The sequence below is a fragment of the Aphelocoma coerulescens genome, chromosome 1A (genome assembly GCF_041296385.1).
Source record: "Aphelocoma coerulescens isolate FSJ_1873_10779 chromosome 1A, UR_Acoe_1.0, whole genome shotgun sequence".
Lineage (NCBI taxonomy): Eukaryota > Metazoa > Chordata > Aves > Passeriformes > Corvidae > Aphelocoma > Aphelocoma coerulescens.
Window position 1 is genome coordinate 22,895,837 of NC_091014.1, and position 20,490 is coordinate 22,916,326.

The 20,490-nt window shown below is 39.3% G+C and overlaps 1 protein-coding gene across 1 annotated transcript; it reads right to left on the reverse strand.

The window, feature by feature from the left end:
- Window positions 1-2,215: 2,215 nt before the first annotated feature.
- On the reverse strand, window positions 2,216-10,501 carry LOC138104602 (hyaluronidase-1-like). Its single transcript, XM_069003873.1, has 3 exons — window positions 9,584-10,501; window positions 3,797-3,886; window positions 2,216-2,644 (listed from the first exon to the last, which is right to left on the reverse strand). Exons 1-3 carry the CDS (start codon window positions 10,499-10,501, stop codon window positions 2,216-2,218), a joined length of 1,437 nt encoding a protein of 478 aa, XP_068859974.1.
- Window positions 10,502-20,490: the final 9,989 nt, after the last annotated feature.

The window sequence follows — 20,490 nt, forward strand, 5'->3', positions numbered from 1 at the left end:
AACATTTTCACTTCAGCTCTACAGGACAGCATCGCACAAACCAGGAGCATCCAGTTTAAATACAGACCAGCATTGGTGACAGGTATTTAGCAAAACTGGGCTAATAGTTTCTGTACTCTCAAGATACTAAAGTATATGTATATTCCCTTGAAGTTTAACAAACTCTGAACTGAGTAAAGAGGCTGAAGCAATTTTTTTTTAATATTTTATAAGGTAAACACAATAACTTCAATTTAAAAGCTTAGCTCTTAATAGCTGTAAATTTTTCTAAACTTTAATTTTAATCCTTTCTCTCCCCCACTAAAATGAGGAAGTTTTTTTCCTTTATTTTTGCTGTCATCCATTGCTGTTACACAGTACAAAGCAAAAGGTCAGTGGCAAAGCTCTCTTAGGGCTTCTCAGCACATGACATTACCATGACCCACTATAGTGCCTAAGTCACTCAGTCTCTGCTTAACTGAAGCCTGTTCAATTTCAGTGCCTAGATTTAAAGGCAGCCTTAACATCCACTGCACATCTGTTATGAGCTGGATCTTTTCTCGAGTGAATCTAAGTATCACCTTTCACAACAGCTGTGAATCTGGTCTGGGCAAAGCAAAGATAGTTTTTGTTATGTGTGGTTACCATGAAGAAGTGTCCAGAGATAAGAAGATTACATAGAATACAGCAGATTATAATTCATAGAGACATGTTAATGTTTACAGTAATTTAGGACAGTCTTAAGAAGGGGCCTGGATAAGAGCCAAATTCAGACCTCCTTGCACAGCTGAGTATCTTCTCCGTATAGCCTTGCTGATTTTAATCAAACTGCTGCAGGAATGGGGTACTGTGTAATGTGAGCAATGTAGTCAGGCCACAGATGATCAATACAGACACTAGTAAGAGCAAAAAAGAAGTCTTAGACCCTTAGGTTTCTTATCAATGCCTGTGTCCATGATCTGGAACAATACTCAGTTCAATGCATCATACAAAAACCTCAAATGAAATTATTTTAGTAAGTCAGAGTTGTGTAGGGAATTTCTTCGGCTTGTCTTCAATTCAGTGAAGGCATCCATTGTTTGTTACATTGAAAAGCTGTGTGGAAGACAGATAGGTCTTTGATGAAATAAATTTGGTTCACACATGAACATGAACCAATGAATAACTGCAAATGGACACGGCACAGCCCGACAGGACAGCGTGTTATGGACACTAAATTAACCAGTAATCAGTAGATCATTAAGCTATATCACCTGCAGAGAGGTCCCCATCTGAAGCAAAATATTTTGGCTACAAGCCAAAATATTTCAATAAATAGAGTTCTTCATTTTCTCCTGACCTGCTGAGGGAAACACACACTGACAGTAGGATCTGTCAGCCTGTTCTCATTTCCCACTCACTGACCAGCCAGCAGAAAGCAAAGACCTGCAGCAGATCCAAAGGCAGCAGGGTGCCTCCTTCCCAAGGGGTTGGGGTGAGCGAAGAAGCGCTTCCGTATTTCCTGCCCAGGCAGAAGTGCTGCTGGGTGCCAGCTGCCAGTGCTGCTCTCAGAGCTCAGAATCCCCTTCCCTAAAAGTAATTGCAGAGATGTTCAGTCAAACACTATCTTTGAAACTGATGGCACAACACTAGTACTGGAAATACCAATACCTCTAGAAGTAATATGAATCAAATTAGGCCTTGAAATACTGAAATATATATTTTTAAAAGTGTTTGCTGGTGTATAACTCTGTACTCTTCACATTGCTTATGCAGAAGCAGTAGGATCAGTGGTTGTGGCTCTGGTCACAGTGCAGCTTCTCATACAATGTACCACTTGATTTCAGCAAGAGCTGCAGAGAACAGTTCCCAGTCCCTGGTCCACAAGACTCTCCTCATCACCATGTTAAATCAACCAGCCCTGAAACAAAGAGGTTCTGTGTTCTTTTTTTTTAACATCTACATGGTTGACTCTTTGTACAAGTTCATTCAACTTTTTTACTCAGGTAAAACTTCCACTGCAACAACAGAATCTTTATCTGTTGAACATGAGTGAAGCACAAGGTAGGAGTAAAGGAGCTGGTAAGAAAATGCTTTCAAAATTTAAGTGTCTAAAAAAGTTCCAGGATGGGGAAATTATTAAACAGAATAAAATTATTTAATCAACAATGCCTTTTCCCTTTGCAATAAAAATTTGCTAAGGAACAGAACTCTTAAAGGCACCATTTTTTATTCCCTTGCACTGCCTTAGAAGACCTTAGTGTGCAGAACAAAGCAGAAGGAGCTGCATGACTCCTAAGAGGAAGACAAAAAGGTTTTCTTTTCTTGATCTACTAAACACTACATGAACCCAGTGCTCCAATAGCCTTTGGTCAGGCAATTCACAAAATATTCCTGTCCAGCCCTGGTAACACTGACAAATGAATCTCTGCTTCATGGCTTCAATACTCTCCAGGCTGGGTTCACCAGTCACCTGGAACCTGGGGCCACTCCCTGAGTGACGGTCATGGATCTTAAAATCAGTGGGTGACAAATGGAGGTAAGCAGAGGAATCGCTGTTTTTGCGGATACATCTTCCATTCTTCTTGCACAGGACTTTGCTACAGAGTTTGGCCGCTGAGGTCACGTTAATGACGTAGTGTCCTAAAGGTCCGTCAATGTACCGCTTCACGGTTAGGCAGCTCTCCTGTGAATAGTAGAAGACCATGACACATTTCTCAGTATCTAGCACCATGTCCAAGTTTATTATATGTAAAAAGATGCCAGTACTAAACTGTTCTTGCCTAAAGTAATACATTGAGATAAATCTTGTTGGATGTACATACTGGAGTGATCTATTAGGTTTCAACGAACTTATTTCCATGGGTAAGATTAGAAAAGCACTGACCTCTACTATAGTTTCTATTTGAGTTCCTGCTAGGGCCATACAGTATGAGACAAGGGAGGAGTCCCAGGAAGCAGGAAGAGAGCTGATATGGTAATCTGAGACTAACTGGTTCCTTAAGTAGAGATTTCTGGTAACTGCTGACTAAAAGAAGTTCATGGGACTAACAGGTTTTAAAGCACAAATTAAGTCACCACTTTGGCCCTAATCACTCCAATACCTTCAGTTTACCAGGGGCCACATAATTTTCATAAACCATCACAGAAGTTGCTGCAATTGCGGCTAGAAAGTTCCAGTTCAGATTTCCTGTACCAAGGAAAGTACCAAGGAAAGTACCAAGCCAGTGGTACTTTGCCAGGGATTTCAGGAGTACGAGAGCAGACTGCATGAAATGCAGAGTGGGCACCAAAGGCCAGCCCAGGTTTAGGAATGGGGGCTAGCCTGCCATGCCTCCTGGGAAACTCCAGTGCTGCCTCCCATCTCCTCAAGAAGGTTTATTTGTGAAAGTGTGAGGAACTTGGGAAAAGTAACTAGGGCTTTTCTTGTGACATTATTTTCCATGTGACATTTCAACATTAGCAACCAGAGAAAACACCTCAAGTCTGGACTCCATCCCTTCCCAGTGGATCTGGACAACTGCCATAGCTACAAAGCAGAACACAGTAAAACAAGCTGTGCTTATATTTGTATGGCATTTTTTGGAAACCTGTCTTTCTCCTCACCTGGACTCATTATTCCACCAAGCTACAAATGGCATGCCCAAAACAATGTGCTCTGAAGCAATGGGACTTGTCAGCCTAACAAAACTAATGAGACCTGAAAGTAGTACTGAGCCATCATCCTCAGTTGTTGGCTGATGACATTGACAAAGGTAGATAGGTGCTATGGAGGGTGTGGTGTCAGAGAAGAGGTATTGAGGTGATTCCTAAGAACTGATAAACTGGCACAACATACCTCTGAGCTGGCATATTGCATACTGCCCCAGAGAACAACTCCAGCTGCTCCCAAAGCCGCGCTTTCCCCAATGGTATTGACCAGATCCCTCTGAAAAAGAAGGCCAAATCCACACATGAGAAAAACAAAGATACAAAAGCAAAAAAGCACTGGGATATGGGAATCACTTCTTTTTTTTCCCAGAAGCAACACTGGTCCTGTGGTATATTCTTCACAACAAAATCACTGTTCAGTTTAGAAAGCTCTGCTGTGTCTCTCCAAAGGTTTACATAGGTGGCATTCATCAGTGTGCCTACCAAATAATAAAATCCTTATAGTTTATGCACGAGGATTCCTCCGACCAAGCTGGTGGAGTAAGAATTGAGTGATCTGTTTTATCTACCAGTCTTTGAATGATTACCAAACCTACAGAGGCAATATTTTTGGCAAGTGATGGTAAGTATCATCACACATCACAGGATCACCCTTGCAGCATCTAATTGCAGTTGATAGGCTTTAGGCAGGGGTCTAACTCATGCTGCTTTAGCCATGCCAACTGAGTTACAGGGCTGCTGTTTCTACCAGCATGAAAGCTAGTAGTCCAGAAAACACATCTTTGAAAAATTAACTTCTCTCCTTGCTACAAGTACCAAGTGGGGGGAAAAACCCAAAAGCACACACGTTTGCATACTGATTTAACCATGTCCACTTTTAGAATTGAATCAGTAAGGAGCTGAGTTGTAGCAATAGCAACAATACAACTCTACCAGAGCAGCCTGAGTGTAGAACAGCAGTCACCAGTGCCTTGCCAACAGCATGGCAATGTATCTTGCAAGTGTCTTAAAGCCATTCTCTGAGATTATGAATTTTGTGTCTAGAAGAATGCAATTAAATCTTCAAAAATACATGGGAAGGAACTTCTTCCTCCAGATTTCAAGGCATAATCAATTACATCTAAAACCATTTCTGTCTACAATAATTGATTAAAAAGTAATTACTGATCAGTATTTGTAATGACAGGCATTAAAGTATTTCTCAATTTGACTAAATAATATATTTTTCTGTGAAAGTGGGCCTGTTGATTTATCAATGCATGGTTATGGAGTTCCCATTCCCAAAACATTTGAGGCCTAAGAGATATTTAAAAAAAAGAACAAATAAATGTCGTGGGAAAGGGAGAATCCACTGAAGAGTTGAAGACAATTACAGAGAATTCAGAGTGAGCAGGGGCTTTGACCCTTAACTAAAGGTTGGACAAAACAGTGCAGGAGAACCTGGAAAAATCAGGAAGAGCAGAGCTTGCCTACTGGCTCTTAGTGCAGAGTGATATAAAGTATAGCTGGTCTTGCCTGAAGCTCCTGTTGCTGCTGATCACCCAGTCTTCTAGAGACTGTCATTACTCTTGAAAGTATATAGGCCAGTAGTACTTTTTAAAGGATAGTGGTGTGGGCTGCAGGTGTTCTTTTCAAGGAGGAAATAAGGAGGAGGGGTATTTCTTATGGGAATTAATTAATTAATCAGTTTAAAAAAAAAAGGTATGTTAATTAAAGATCAAAATATCAAATGTTGAAAGAATGTGAAATACAGTCTGATGTGTTGGTAATGAGGGTTCCCAGGCCCTCATCATCTGCAACAAATTTTATGATGTTTACCCAGATACAAAGGCCAGACTGTGATTCTACATTACTCACATGACAGTTGAGTGATTTCACACTAACACATATCAGATCTCATTAACAAATTAATTAAAACTTATCAGACATCCAGAAAAAATAATCAATAAATATTTAGCATTGCTCGATGAACTAAGACCTGAGCAAGCCCTTACTTTTTGCAAGGAATATGCTCTGGGAATTAGACTGCTTGACCAGATGTCAGTAAATCTAGTTTTTATAACCCCATATTCCACATCTTTCTTTTGTTATTTTTATCAGATCCACAAAAAGATTACAGTACTTCACGTCTAATTCATATGCATGTAAAACTGACAAAACTAACCCTTAAAGCCATCAACACAGAAGGGCTTTTCCCTAAATGACCTATGGACAGGAGGTTGCACCTTTGCTTTTACTTTTGCTCTCTGATCACTTGTTCTTTTTGGTCTGATGATTCCTTAACTCTTTTCTGATGCCTGACACAGGGTGCTGGATTCATCCTGAGCAGGTTGGGAAGAGAACAGAGCCAAGAGCTTCTGCACCAGACGTAGGTGCTCTGACCAGTTGATGGTCATACAAAGAGGGAGGCACCACCACCTTCTTCCTCCTCCTGTGCCACAGACAGAGTTAGAAAATAAAGGTTTTGTTCCCCATTTGGGTATTTTGAGAAAAGGAAAGATATGTGCCTCTCCTGATAGCTGAGAGTGGCAAATTGAGGCCAGAGATAAGGAGGTGCCTCCATGAAGAACTGAGTGAGGCACATGAGCTCCAGCAGCAGCCTCAGACACAGCAGTCCTGGTGTTGGGATGGAACCAAGTGCCTCTCCTCACACAGCACAGCTTGGCATTGGTGGGGGCCCACTGGCATGGCTCTTCTGTGAGAGTGTAAAAAAAGACTCATATGGAAGAGAACATGCAATTTAAAAAAAATTAGATATTTTAAACATTAATATCTTGGCATCTGTCTAGGTGGAGAATCCTAATTTTGTCCTTGTATCAGACATGGGCGACTGGTATTTCTCCAAATGACTAAAACGTCAACAAAGCCTCTTCCCTTTTGATGCTCATTCTTGTTCAAGCTTTTGGGGGCAGTGTGCAACTGCCTAAGGTCCTCAAGACTAGGCTGGACTATCTCCAAAGACAGCAGGCTATAATGTCTGTCAATGTTTCTTTGTATTTAGATCACCCAAGTCACTGCACTGGACATTAAAAAAATAGGAGGTGAACTAAACCATTTCAGTTTTGGAGCTCAAGACAAAGCAAGACAGTCAGTTCTAGTCACATGTTGAGGAAAGAAAAATAAGTATGTCTATAATCTTGAAGAGCCTTTGTTGCAGACAAGAGTTTTCTGTATTCAGCAATGGTAGTGCAAGCCTGGCATGTTTGCAGGGAGTGTCTCTATACACATGCACACCTGGTCATCAGAGAAGACTATCTGTAGGGGAAGAACAGGATTGTTATCCATTATTAATCATTTGTCAGTTGTCATCCTGCTTTATTAATGACTTCAGCCATCTAGTCAGGAAGCACAGATGCTACTGTGTGACTTCCTTCTCCCACACACTTAGTAGTGAATTGTCTAGGCAGAAAGTTCCTAAATACCCCACAGATGGCAAACTGCTTATACACATTCATAGCAAAGACAGAAACCTTTCATAATGACTTGGATCTCAATTCAGAATTTATAAATTGTTTCCATGACAAAAAGCAGGATTAATTTCTCAGACACCTTATGCACAACTCACCTGTTTCTACATGCAGTCAGGGTGAAAGGTACAGCACACACAGCTACAGCATCTGTCTGGGACCTGGGCCTTTCATCTTTCTGAAGGTTTGATAGACCTTTGTCTCTCCCTCAGTGACTCTGACTCACAAGCATTTTTTCTGACTCCACTGTGCGATTTTACACAAGCCCTGTGTACAGAAGGGCTTGCACACAAGCCCTTGAATGAGTCAGTCTTGTTTCTGTTGGAACATAAATTACAGCTCTTGCACAGCTCAATGGAGCAAGGCTGTGGTTCTCCTGGCCCAGCCCCTGACAGAGGTCAGGTAACTATCCCAACTGCCTACTGTTCCAGTTTTTCTATGGCCATTTAGCCTGCATGTCATTGTCCTACACTGGTACCTTTCCTTGTCACCTTGATGCACATAGTTTCTGGAGCTCAGAGGTTTCATGCCTTGTTTGTACTTAGTATGAGTGTCACTTAGGGGCATGGCATGGGTCAAATGAGAAGCACCAATCTAATCTAAAACCTGAGCATACAAAACCACATTTAAAATATCCTGGTGGCTTCAGGACTATGAAAGAACACAAGAACATTATTTGCTGGATCATTCCTATATAAAAGGTTTTTAAATGCAACCCTGCAAGTTCCTGTCAGACCCCAAGCTGTTCTCACAGATGATGTGTGCAGTCTGGACACATGTTAAACCCTGTCCCATGCTGAGTATCCTGCCCATGCTGTCCTTATGAGAAAATACGAGGTGGAGCATAATCCAAATATGTTTCTCTGGCTATGCAAAGATCTTTCCTGGCTGCAGCATTATAAAGTGATCTTTAAAGCATCCAAAAGAAAATGGCTGCATGCAAGTGGAAAACAGGCTGAGTTAAAGAATGTAACCTGAGAGGAGCAAAATAGCTTAAGGTAAAACAGTAACTATGTACCACCACAGATCTTGAACTCACACATAACTGGTAACAGCATGCTAGTTTTCATAACTTTCAGTAACATTCATGGTATTTTTATATTGCTCAAGGGACTAATTAATTTTATAAAAATGTATTATCGCAGATTGCATTTGAAGAATTCTTATGTATTTCCTAGCCTGAGCTCTTCAGTGAAGGTGTTCTGGGTGACATCCTGCCTGTACTGACCCCAGTGACTCCTTGCCTTCAGGACCAGACTGGCCTATCTGCCCACAATTTCTGAGTCAGCTAGCACCTGTGATTTCCACAGACAAAATGGCTCCAGAGAGTTCCTGGTTGCTGAAAATGAAGCCGACCAAATTCCTAATTACTTCTATGTAAAATATGCTTCCTGGGGTCAGCCTGAAACATTTCTCAGGTTCTCAGGGATCTGCTGCACCTTCTCAGCTCCAGCTGCAGGCTGAAGCCCCCCACAGCCTGTGGTTTACTGGACTGAATGTGCCTTTTACCTTGACACTTCTCTCCCTTTTTTTTTTTTTTTCTGGTTTGAGTCAAGAACTTGTCTCTGGCAGCAGTAGAAGGAATCTCCCATGCAGCTCTCCAGAAAATAAAGGGATGGAGCACCCCCAGATGCCCTTTGTCATCAAGGGGTTATTTCCATGAGTTCCCTGCCCCGGATTTTCTCCTTTCTCGTGGAATTGATAGAAACCGAAGAAAAACTTTTGGCACTTGAGACAACTACCAGAGAAATGAGTAAGTGTCTGTGTGTCTCTATCATGTGCATAAAGAAAGTCAGAGCAACAATCATCATTACAAATCCAGAAAGTCTGAGATTTACATGTATATAGTTTACCACCAGTGTTGTGGCCACTACATATTTATTGCACTTGATCACTGATTGATGGAACATTGCAGGACTCAAAAACTGTGTTTCTTTGATAAAATGACTCCACAGTTTAGCACTAAATGTTGGACATGAAGATGTTGAAAAGTGAGATAGGTGGCCAATGCTCATCATGGAGTTAGGAACTCCAGAACAGATTACTTTGCCTGACTAGTTTATTTCTATACTGGATGAATTTACATTTGCATAAAAAACCAAAAAAGCCCTGAGGCTCCTTTCTCATGAAAGTTTATCTTTCCATTGCACTAATTAGTTTTAAACATCACAAAATTTGTCAAGTTCATTTCACAAGCTGCCCTGAAGAATTAAAATATCAGAATGAATTATTTCCTTAAGGAAATTATTTCTTTGTACTTTCTTTCAAAACTACCCTCATTAAAAATATACAATGTTATCTCACAGAGGTAGACCAAAGCACTGCAGTATTAACCCCTGAAAGGCATAGAGTTTTGTACTGTGACTACAGTACTTCCTTTCAGGGGGCTGCCTTAAATATGAAAAACAAAAGTGTACATGCTTTTATACAGAAAAAGCTTTTGGAACATATTTTTTCTAAGAGGCTATTTCTAACTTCTAAATTTTGAAAGAAGTCTGTCTGCTTACCTCTGTTAACACATGAAAAGTATAGGCATAAAATGGTCTGGAGTAAACAAACACAGGCAAAATATAGTCTTTTCTAGCAATTGAGGCAACACGTATTGCCTCTTTAACACGATAGTGAACAAATTTTAGTGCATTTGGGCTTGACTTCAGTATATAATCCAGGTATATAGAAGGGTAGAGAGCAGTGCTTTCCTTCCACAGCCAAAGCAGGAGGTCATTACGGAAAGACTCAATGGGCGGGCATTTCCCTGTGTATGTTTGGGGGTGTTCTTTGTAATCGTAATTGTAGCAGTCTGGGTAAAGATAGTAACCCCACAAACCGTTTGGTCTCATATGCTCAGCCAGAAGGATGGTGTTATTCATAAAACTCCTGCCAGCATTTTCAAATTCCTCTTTAGCCACTTTCCTAATTTTGTCCTCTGACCACCGAGGATGCCGTCTCCTAACAATCTCGAGAGATTTGTTTCTATAAATGCTTTTATTGCCCCAGTTCCTATCCCACTGGGGCCTCCAGTTTTCCCAGTCAATGACTGCAAGTCCCTGAAATTTCTTCATGGGTATGCAATAGTCAATGTCAGACTTTGCTTTGCTAAGGTGTTTGATAAGACTTTCGTTCTGGGGCACCCCTCCATTAACGGGATCTCCGTTATCTGAGTAGTAGGGATAGTATCCCAAATGAGTGTGATAGAAGATTGTCACATTGGATCCACTCAGAGTCTCATTGATGTTGGATGCAATGTCAAAAACAGCAAGATCCAGGTCCACCTTGTACCGCAGCCTGCACTGCTCGGTTGGCGCATTCCAGACAACCATGAAAGGCTTGTGCAGAACCAGAGGGGCCCGTGCCGGCTTCGGCAGATGAGCATCAGCCAGAGTAAGCAGTGCCACCACTGCCAACTGTTTGACCCACACATCCATGGTATGTTTTTTTTCTGGGAAATTGCTATGATGTGCCTTTGAAAACAAAACCAAGATAAGATGTTAGCAGGTCAGCATGGAGGCAGATTTTATGATAAGGGAATGTCTTTTGGTTTTATTTGCTTTTGATAACATTAAACTCAGCGCAAAGAGTCCAAAACTGATCTTGTAAAAGTTAAAATGAATTTCAAATGCTTTGAAAAACTTTATTATAGACTACACTGTCTGGAAACTTCACTTCCTTTTCACCCCAACTCCTCACACAGTTGATTCAGACCTTTCCTTAACATTTATTAGCTCCCTCATGTCTACTAAACTAGATAATAAAGTAATAACCTAAAATGATAGTATAAAAAAAGAATGTGCGCTCATTTGAAATTTCAGCTTCCAAACAAGCTCTGCTGTAGTCAGTCTGACTTGCCTAGAAGATCATCGCCGTGGGGTTGCAGACTTTGCTATCTGTATATTCGAATGGTCACAACAGGAAAGGTAATTTAAACAAAAGTCAGACACTTCTACCTCACACAGATTAATGGAGACAACTCAGAAACTGTGCAATTTTCAGGATATGAAAAAATTATATTGTTATCTACCCCTCAATTTCATTTTCATTTTCTAAATGAATAGATGCAAGAGTGACAATCAATCTTCAGGTTAGAAGAGGGATACTATTAATGACTTACTGGTCTAAGCTACTTATTCTGAAGACAAATTAAATATTCATATGTTAAAGAAAATAAATTACATTAAGCAGATCTGACCTAGCTGGAAAAACCTGCTGTATCTTTCAAAAAAGGGCTAGTTTGTAGAAATGAGGTGTATTTATGTCAATTTTTCCTTTCAGGATCTGATGTTTTCCCTGGTACTCACACTGGCTTGGGACTGCAGTAGTTTGGGAACTGCCAATACCTGGTACCCTGGACACACCCCCACTTTGCACCCCGTGGGGCAGCTGTTCGCCCACTGTCCACAGGTCGCTGCTCCAGAATCTGCCTCTGCTCCAAAATCTGTCTCTGCTCCAAAATCTGTCTCTGCTCCAGTCTCTTCACCAAGAAGTGCAACTCAGCTCTGTCCTGGGTTTGTCATTCAGGTCTCTTTGCTGACCTTTTTATGATGCAGAGGTCATTAAAATGGTTTCTTTTTATGAATACATATGCTATGACATAGTTCATCAACTCAGTTGTTATTTTTTATCATTCACTGTTTTAGGCACATGTTAAATCACTGCAATCACTGTGTGCATTGCAGGTTCAATTCATGCACCAGACATGAATTTTAAATGACCTGAAACTGGATGTTTCCTGGATGAACTGGATGTTCCCTATTTTTACATCCATCTTAGTGATTTCTTTCCTTGCCTGTGAAGTCTAGTTTCACTTGTTCCTTGTATTTTCTCAGTTAACATCAGTTAATCACTGAATTCCTCTTCTAGACTAGGAGAGCTCTTCACACCTACTCATGCATTAGCTCATAGCCAGGATTTTTACATTTCTTGCTTTCCAAACCAGTATGGCCAACACACCACCCTAAATACTAGATCTTGTAGTACTCCTCTCATATTTCCTTTTAATCTGTAATGGGATGCCAAATCTACAGGAAGGCTGGAGGCACCACTATCCAAATTTGTTGGCAGACTTGTTCAAGAGAAAAAACTTTCCCCTGTTTGAAAATACGTTGGCTCTAATAAATTACATAATCCAGGATTTCTTCCTCTGTCATTTGTTCTTCCATGCCATTCTTCCGTGCTCTGGGTTTGATGGCTCTTTTCCTGTCTGCAACTGCTGTCCTAATTTTCTCCCTTTCCCTTAAACTCTACTTTGTCCTTATTTCTCCTACAGAACAGCCCTTCTCTCCTCTATCCACAGTTTTGTGTTTTTTCATCCTCAGTCCCAGAAAAGCATTGAGTCCCGCCACGTGTGGTCTGATATGAGAGCACCTTCCCAAGATCAGAAGGAGGCAATTTGCATGAAACAGTGGCTGGGGCAGGGAGTTAAGGGCAGGACTGCAAGAAGCCACAATGCAGGATTCCCCAGGAGCAAGCCCTCATTACCAAGCTAGAGTTATACTCCATTGTTTCCTCGCTCACTCTCTGAATCCTTGTTTTGTAAACCTAAATATAGATTTAGCACCCAAGTTTTAAAATTTTGTTCACAATCCTTTAGACCCTATTAAAGATAACATCCTTGAGTGAAATGGGCCATTGCCACCAAGCTGATACTACTGCTGAAAAAGGATGCCAGGTTACTGTCACTACACTGTTGAAGGGAGGTCTTATGCTTGCAACTGGTATATTTTTCTCCATTTTCATGCAATCTTGCATAATCATGTAAGTAATGCCATGGACTGAGAAAAACAAACAAACAAACAAACAAGCCAGAAAAATTGCCTTTCCCTTCCTGTTTTATACAAACTGAGGAATGCACCACAGTGCTCTGCATTTTTTCTTTGATGTAGCAAATGATCTCACTACATTGCTAAGTGATTTTTCATGATTTGGACTGGATGGCTTTGCAGTACATGTGAACAAATCCATAAGATAAACAGAAATTTTCTCAAAAAGTGGTAGCTCAGATGAAATGGGAAGAGCACCAGGAAAGAAGAAAAGACCTTTAATGAATTTCTGTGTAAGAAAAGATCTGGGAAAAGATCCCAGCTGCCTATTCCCACAATCCAAATGCTAGATTGTTCAGCCTTGTGTTATTATGTACATATAATTAGACATTAATGACTAATACAGTACAGTTCTTGTCTAGATCTGAGAGCCCTAGACATTAGAACATTGCAGATAATAAATCATAACAGAGTTAGGTCAGGAGATAATATTGCAGGGTAATTTTTAGTTGTGTATTTTTAGTTCTTGGGCAATTCTTGTTACTCTTCCTGACAAGACTTTAAATAACAGAGTAGTTGGGGTTGGAAAGGACCTCTGGAGGTCACCTAGCTCACCCCCAGATCTGGTCACTCAGGACAAAACACCACAAGTGACAAAATGCAAATGTGTATCTCAGGAAATATCAAATAATTCTCAAGGGTCTTTTGGCTGAATTTACCAAATCTTTGAAATTATGAAGAATGCTGGACATGTTGCTTAATTCTAGACATGCAGATTTCTGCACCTGCAAGATGAATCCCACAAAAAAAAAGCAGAGATCAGTCTAATCCTGCTCAAGCTGTTTAGAAGTTAGGGTCTGGTCAAGGACAGTCATTCAGGATCCTCTAGTGAATACTTGATACCTCCGAAAGTTGCTGTAAATTCCTTATTTAAAGCTGTGCGGAATTAGTCACCCAGATATCTCTATCAATCTAAGTAAGCTGGTAAGTGCATAGACAACATGCCTACCTTCTAGAAGGCTAAAGCACCTCATTGCAATTAAAGCACTGCATTTCATTGCAAAGTATTTCACTTTTCACATAGGAGACATTATCATACACAATTAATTCTGATGTTATTTGCAGATGGGAATTTAATTACAGATATTTTTTCTTTAAAAATTCTTCTGAAGGCAAGCGAAACAAGTTTTCAAAGCAGACAAGCCTATAGCTCTGAATTATGAGAAAATAAATTATCTGTTGTTTCACAAATGCATGAAAGAACCTCTAAACATGAACAAAACATCTTTTATTACAATTTCCATTGCTCTATCTTTGGACTTCATCCTTTTTATTCTCATGCATGGGCACTAATTGGACTGCTTTAATCCCTGTTTTTTAATGAGCACAGACACTAACAATTCCTCCTTGAAGCTCATTATCAACTTTGATTCGAATTCTCCTTTTTATTTCTTCTTTTTTTTTTATTCAATGACACATTATCACGGTCAGTTTAACTTCTCAAAGATGCAGAGAGCTTTATGCGGTACTACAGTGTTTTCAGAGCAGAATATGCTCAGTTTCTGCTCTATATTCTAAAAACAAAAATGAATTCTTCATAAATGAAGAAAATGGGGTCTGATCACAAATCTCTTGGGGTTGATGAAAATTTTTTTTATTGTATTCAGGAAATTCTGGATCACATTTTCACTGCAAGAAATAACATGTAGTTTTCTATTTGCCTCAGTTTCTGGTATGCAGTTTATGATGAAACAGGATATGGCTGGATTTCAATATATCCTTTAGTAAGTGTGAATTTTGCCATTTTTTGAATAGGAAAAATCAGTTCATTTCTGCATATTCCTTTCATAATCTTTGTAAAAATTGCAAACATTTACTTTTCCCAAGCAACTGCTGTTAACTTAGTCCAACCTGTATTCAACTGTGTTTATTATTCCACTCTGTTTTGATTTCCAAATAGTTGAAAACAACTGAACTAGCCATCTTAATTGCACACTTTGGTTACAAAATACACCACTTAAAATTCATAAAAATATAGACTCTCATGCTAAATAAACCTGTTGGCACACCATGTGTTCCAATGCAGACCTATGGTGTTTTCTAGATGGACAGTTCTTCTTCTCTAATGGTTTTTATTGATTATCCCAGCATTTTTTGCACTGCAGCACATGACATTACAGCTGCTGCTTATTATGATATTTATATTGGTCATATAACCAGACAACACAATTTCATAACAGCCAGCAAATTCATCCTCTCATTTTATGCTCATCAATGTGCTGACTTGAAGTATTGTCCATACAATTAGCTACAACACAATTGGTTTAATCTGTGAAGTATGGGTTATACTGCACATCTGTCATTGAACTCAATAATTACTTCAGAATTCAGAAACAAACAAAAAAAAAAGTCTAGTTGCTATGGTAACAACCACTTATGATTCCCTCATTAAGCAGTATCTGACTAACATAATTTAAAATCCAGAACGGGAAAGAGTACAGTTGCCTTACAGAGGAAAGGTGATTTTTCCAACAAAAATAGTCATGTTTTGTGATCTAAACCAGATTTACAACATTTTTCCAAGTTTGTTTTCAGCCTCTCATATGTGCAATTGACTCCTGTCTTGCAACTGCTGAGTATACTTTGCACTTTGTTCCATGGCAAATATGTTCTTTTTAACTAGTATTTCTCATATCTGTAGGAAATAATTTTGCTTGGAAAAGAAACAAAATTGATGACACCTAAAAAGGGAAATAATGAAACTGAATTGTTTGAATTCCACTGAGGAACGTATAAAATTGGCAGCTAGAAGAACTGTTCTTTTTTGAATGGAGGTTGACTACATTTGATGTAGAAGTTATTATTATGGCTAAGAAATACGGACATCTCAACTGTATTTAAGCTTTTTTTTTTTTTTTGGCCACACAATCACATTTCAAAGTTGCTTGCAAATAATTTGAAAATCTTGTGCATGGATACATTATTCTCTATGAGGTATGATTTATATGCATATAATATGTATTTACAATGTGTTTATCTACACATGTATGTATATTTCTCTGTGTTCTTAGGAAATAAAGGAATGACCAAATCCGTCCAGCCTGCCTCTGTCTTGGTCCCACTCTGTTGTTGTTTTTCTGTTTCAAAATGATGCAAAAAATCTTGCTTTTCCTGTTTTTGTTTAATAATGGCTTGCATTAGTAAGCTGGCAAAATGGACAGAGAATACTTGAGTCCATCTCAGCAGAAGTATTCTATACTGAAACCTTCTGTGGGCCAAAAATGTAAAGCTGCATTAGAGAGAGATTAAGCATCCGCTGTATCCTCACAACTACCAGTTTTCAGTCTCTTGACTCACATATCTTTGTAATTCTCCAGTTATATTTCTCAGATTAGATCCCAAGTTAAAAAAAAAAAAAAAAGTGAACAGAAGAACCATAATGTCCTGAGGAGAAGGACTTGGGGGTGCTGGTTGATGAGAAGCTCAACATGACCCAGCATCCTGTGTTTGCAGCCCAGAAAGGCAGCCGTACCCTGGGCTGCATGAAAAGAATAATGACCAGCAGTCCAGGGGAACTGATTCTGCCTCTCTGCTCTGCCCTCCTGAGACCCAGCTGGAGTGCTGCACCCAGCTCCAGGACCCCCGATATAAGAAGGACATGGACTTGTTGCAGTGTGTCCAGAAAGAGGTTATGAAGATGCTCAGCTGCTCAGAGCACCTCTCCTATACAGACAAGCATAGAGAGTTGGGGTTGTTCAGCCTGGAGAACAGAAGGCTCTGGAGAGACCTGAGAGCAGCCTTCTGGTACCTAATGGGGGCCTACAAGAGAGATGGAGAAGGACTTTTTACAAGGCCATGTAGTAAAGGGTGAGGGGGAATGGCTTCAAACTGAAAGAAGGTAAGTTTAGATTAGATGCAGGAAACAAATTCTTCACTATGAGAGTGGTGAGACTCTGGCACAGATTGCCCAAAGTTGTGGATGCCCAGTCCCTGGAAATGTTCAGGGCCAGGTTGGTTGTGGCTTTGAGAAACCTGATCTAATGGGTGGCCTCCCTGCCCATGACAGGGGGTTTGGAACTGGATGATATTTAAGGTCTTTTCCAACTCAAACCATTCTATAATTCTGTGATTCTATGGTTCTATGTTTATAATCTCCCTTAAAGATCAAAGTTCAGAAATGAACATATGATTGACATATTACAGTTCACTTCCAGTAGGTGAGCATAAATACCAGGTTGCAAAGCACGGAGAAGCATCCTTTTATTTTCATGTAAATATATGAAAAGAAATTCAAAGACCAAGGCGATGGGGATCCAGGCATATGCTATCATTGCTGATGTTTTTGTGAACTGTGGATTATTCATGTAAAAGCAAATGCAAAATGCCAGAGGACATTCTTTGGTGCATGTCACAGACTTACATTAAGTCACTTTTGGGGCAGCGATCTGCTTAGGCATTTCCTGTTTGGCTTTATTGTTTCTGCTATGTGCAGCTTGTGTCATGCCTTAAACTGAGAGAAAAGACTGCAAGGAAGCATGGGAATGAAAGGGGAAAGAACTGGTATCAACAAGATATTTTTCCCATGAAGCCTGCAATTCTTCTATTAAAGATAACCATTTTCATACTGCATATGTCCTGGTCTATCCTCATCTACCTTTAATGCCTCTGTCTCTAATTATTAGAGGCCAGACTCTGACGTGTTCACACACATTCTTTCTTACGCCAAGTCACTGCATTAGTACCAGCAAGACTGAGGGCTACTCAACACAATGAGAGGGAAAATAAAGATACAGGTCCCCAGTATTATTCCAGTTAAAAGATTGTGCTGTCATTTTAAATCTCTGCAAATTATTGATGACACTTTGAACACCAGGGGAAGATAAGGTAATATGGTCTAAATCTGTCTCAGCAGTAGAGGGAGATTAAATATATATGTGCCACAAGCAATTTTTCAATTGCTGAAGGATTGAGTAAAAAAAGTATTTTGTGAGTGGAAGAAACCATGTAACATCAGCAGTATTATACCATTTTATATATCAAATACATTAATTTAGCTTGCATCTAATACATGAAGAACCGATCTAATTTTTTTATGTAAAAGCCTGATGCATTGTTATTTTCAATTACAGTCCATTTGCTTCTATTGCATTATAAACTGAAGACAAAGGTATTCTAAGAACAAAATATTCCAATATTTGAAGTTGCAAAATTTATGTCAAAAGTATGAACTTTTATATGCAATTTAATATTTATTTCTTCTCCATCTGCAAAGAATAAAGGGGAAAAATAAGTTGGTGGCTTATACCTTTTAGAGGAGCTTTACTGATTGTCAGAACTGCTAAAGCCTTAATTCCCTGAATAATTAAGACTAACATCCTCAACATTGTTCAGTACACTCTTCTGGCTCTGACCTTCAATGGATGAAAATTAAAGTGCCAACCACCAGCACTCTGTAAAGAAGTTCTCACTTTTTTATAGATTTTCCTTCTAATTTTATTACTAAATATTCTTAGCTGAAGACCATGAACATTAATTGGCACTAATAGAACACATCCTACCTTCTGGCGTGGAATTTTAATAGCTTATAAGAATGTATGAATGGGAAATACAGTTCAATAAATAATACATGAGTTTACATTGTTGCAAAGCATTTAAAATAGTTTAGCTTCTTTCACACCATCTGCTAAATTCACACATTCATTTTCTGAAAGGTTTATTGTTATTAGAGGCACTTATAAGAGAGAAAATTAAATCAAATTGATAACAGAGAGAATGCCTACAATCAGGCCTTGGCTTATTCCTGAGAAAATGCTCTAAGCTAAATTAACTTTAGCTGACACAATGATAAATTATGCTTTCAGATAGTGTAATTCAAGAAAATTCAATTGAAATTAATTGAGGGATATAAATCTGGAAATATTCCAGTTGAATTCATGGAGTTATTAAGCATTTATAATCTTGTGAGAGGAAAAATGTGTCCTTTAGTCAGCTAAAAATCCCTAATATGTTGGCAAACTCTTAAAACATTTGTATATTTCCACCATAAATCTCTACTTGCAGAAAATAATTCCTATTCTTTGGATAGTACAAAAGGGAATATCACACTTTGGCTGCAGAAACTAAAGACAATTTGGAAAATATGCGTAAAGCATTTGAGGGGAAATTAACTTTACACTTTATTTGCATGCCAATACACAGCTTAGTCTGTTGTCTACATTGTTTCAAATAAAGAATTTTAAATACCTCTAGCTCTACAAAAACCCAGCACAATACATTGACACAAATTATTAACGAATAGAACTTATTTTCAAAGAACTAACTGTATCTTCCTTTGGGCTCCTCTTGAGATTATTTTAAAATGCACTCTTTGTAGGTGTGACTGCCATTTTGAAATAATTACCCTGAATGTTTTGCTTCTAATGAAAGAAGTATTTTTTTATTATTCATATGGGATTAAATATGTGAACAGCATATGATTAGCTGCCCCCTGGGTGAGCAGTGTGGCATGCACAGCCCAGTGCATTTAAGTAGTAAATTGATAAATCAAATTCTGAAATATCCCTAAAGTCAAAACATTACTCTTTTTTTTGAAATGTGAATTTTATTCACAAACACCATTTCAATATCACTTTTCTAACCTAAAATTGCTGATGCACATTGGAGTGTTAAGCACCAAACAGCTATTTGACAGATAAAACTACAAACCAAGAAATAAAATATACTCCAGAATTGACATGATACAGAAAACAACACAGAAATCCTTCCTAACTGGTAGACTACAAGCAGAAGTGAAAACTTTCTCTTTACTGATTGTTAATTGAGTAAATAACATGGCACTTACCTCTATAAAATCAAGGAATAGCAGAAAACTTTGCTGAAACAATTTACAACAGCTGATGTGTTTGTCCCAGGAATGTGCTCCTCCTAATGAGTGGGCTTTTAACTAATGAGAAACTGACAGCATTCGAAGATGAGGGCAGATTTTTACCTAAACAGTCACTCATCATCTAATTGTAAAATAAGTAGATAAATTCATTGAAAAGGTAGATGTATTACTTGTAAGCATCTGGGCTTGTTCCGTAATAATTTTGTATTGCCTGCTTTTATGACCTGATAAAGGATCAACTGGACCAGTATTTGAGAGGAATTAAGCTGTGTTTTGAGAGTTACACACTCTGGACTCAGCAGCACCAGGCATTTGCAGAAGGGACATCTAGGTCACTGCGGCACAGGGAGAAGCAGGGACACTGACAAAACCAAGCAAACAAAATAGTTCAAGAAGAGTTATTTTACAAACTGTCTGGATGGCTGAGTCCAAAGATTGGTGGTGAATGGACTCAAATCCAGTTGGCAGCTAGTCACCAGTGGTGTTCCCCAGGGCTCAGCATTGGGGCCAGTCCTGTTTAATGTCTTTGTCAGTAACATGAACAGGGTGATTGAGGGCACCCTCAGTTTGCACACAACACCAAGCTGAGCAGGAGTGTTAATATCCTGGAGGGTAGAAAGGCTCTGTAGAGGGATATGGACAGGCTTGACTGATGGCCAAGGCCAGGTATATGAGGTTCAACAAGGTGAAGCGCAATTGGATCGCAGCAACCCTATGCAGCGCTAGAGGCTGGGGGCAGAGTGGCTGGAAAGTGGCCCTGTGGAAAAGGACC

What these genes read in the sequence shown, in the direction of transcription:
- LOC138104602 (XM_069003873.1), bottom strand. Translation starts at nt 10,501, where the DNA reads ATGGATGTGTGGGTCAAACAGTTGGCAGTGGTGGCACTGCTTACTCTG. An exon ending in CTTTTCATGTGTTAACAGAG is followed by an intron (nt 3,887 to 9,583) that starts GTAAGCAGACAG and finishes CTTCTTTTTCAG; the next exon opens with AGGGATCTGGTCAATACCAT. An exon ending in TGCAATATGCCAGCTCAGAG is followed by an intron (nt 2,645 to 3,796) that starts GTATGTTGTGCC and finishes TACTATTCACAG; the next exon opens with GAGAGCTGCCTAACCGTGAA.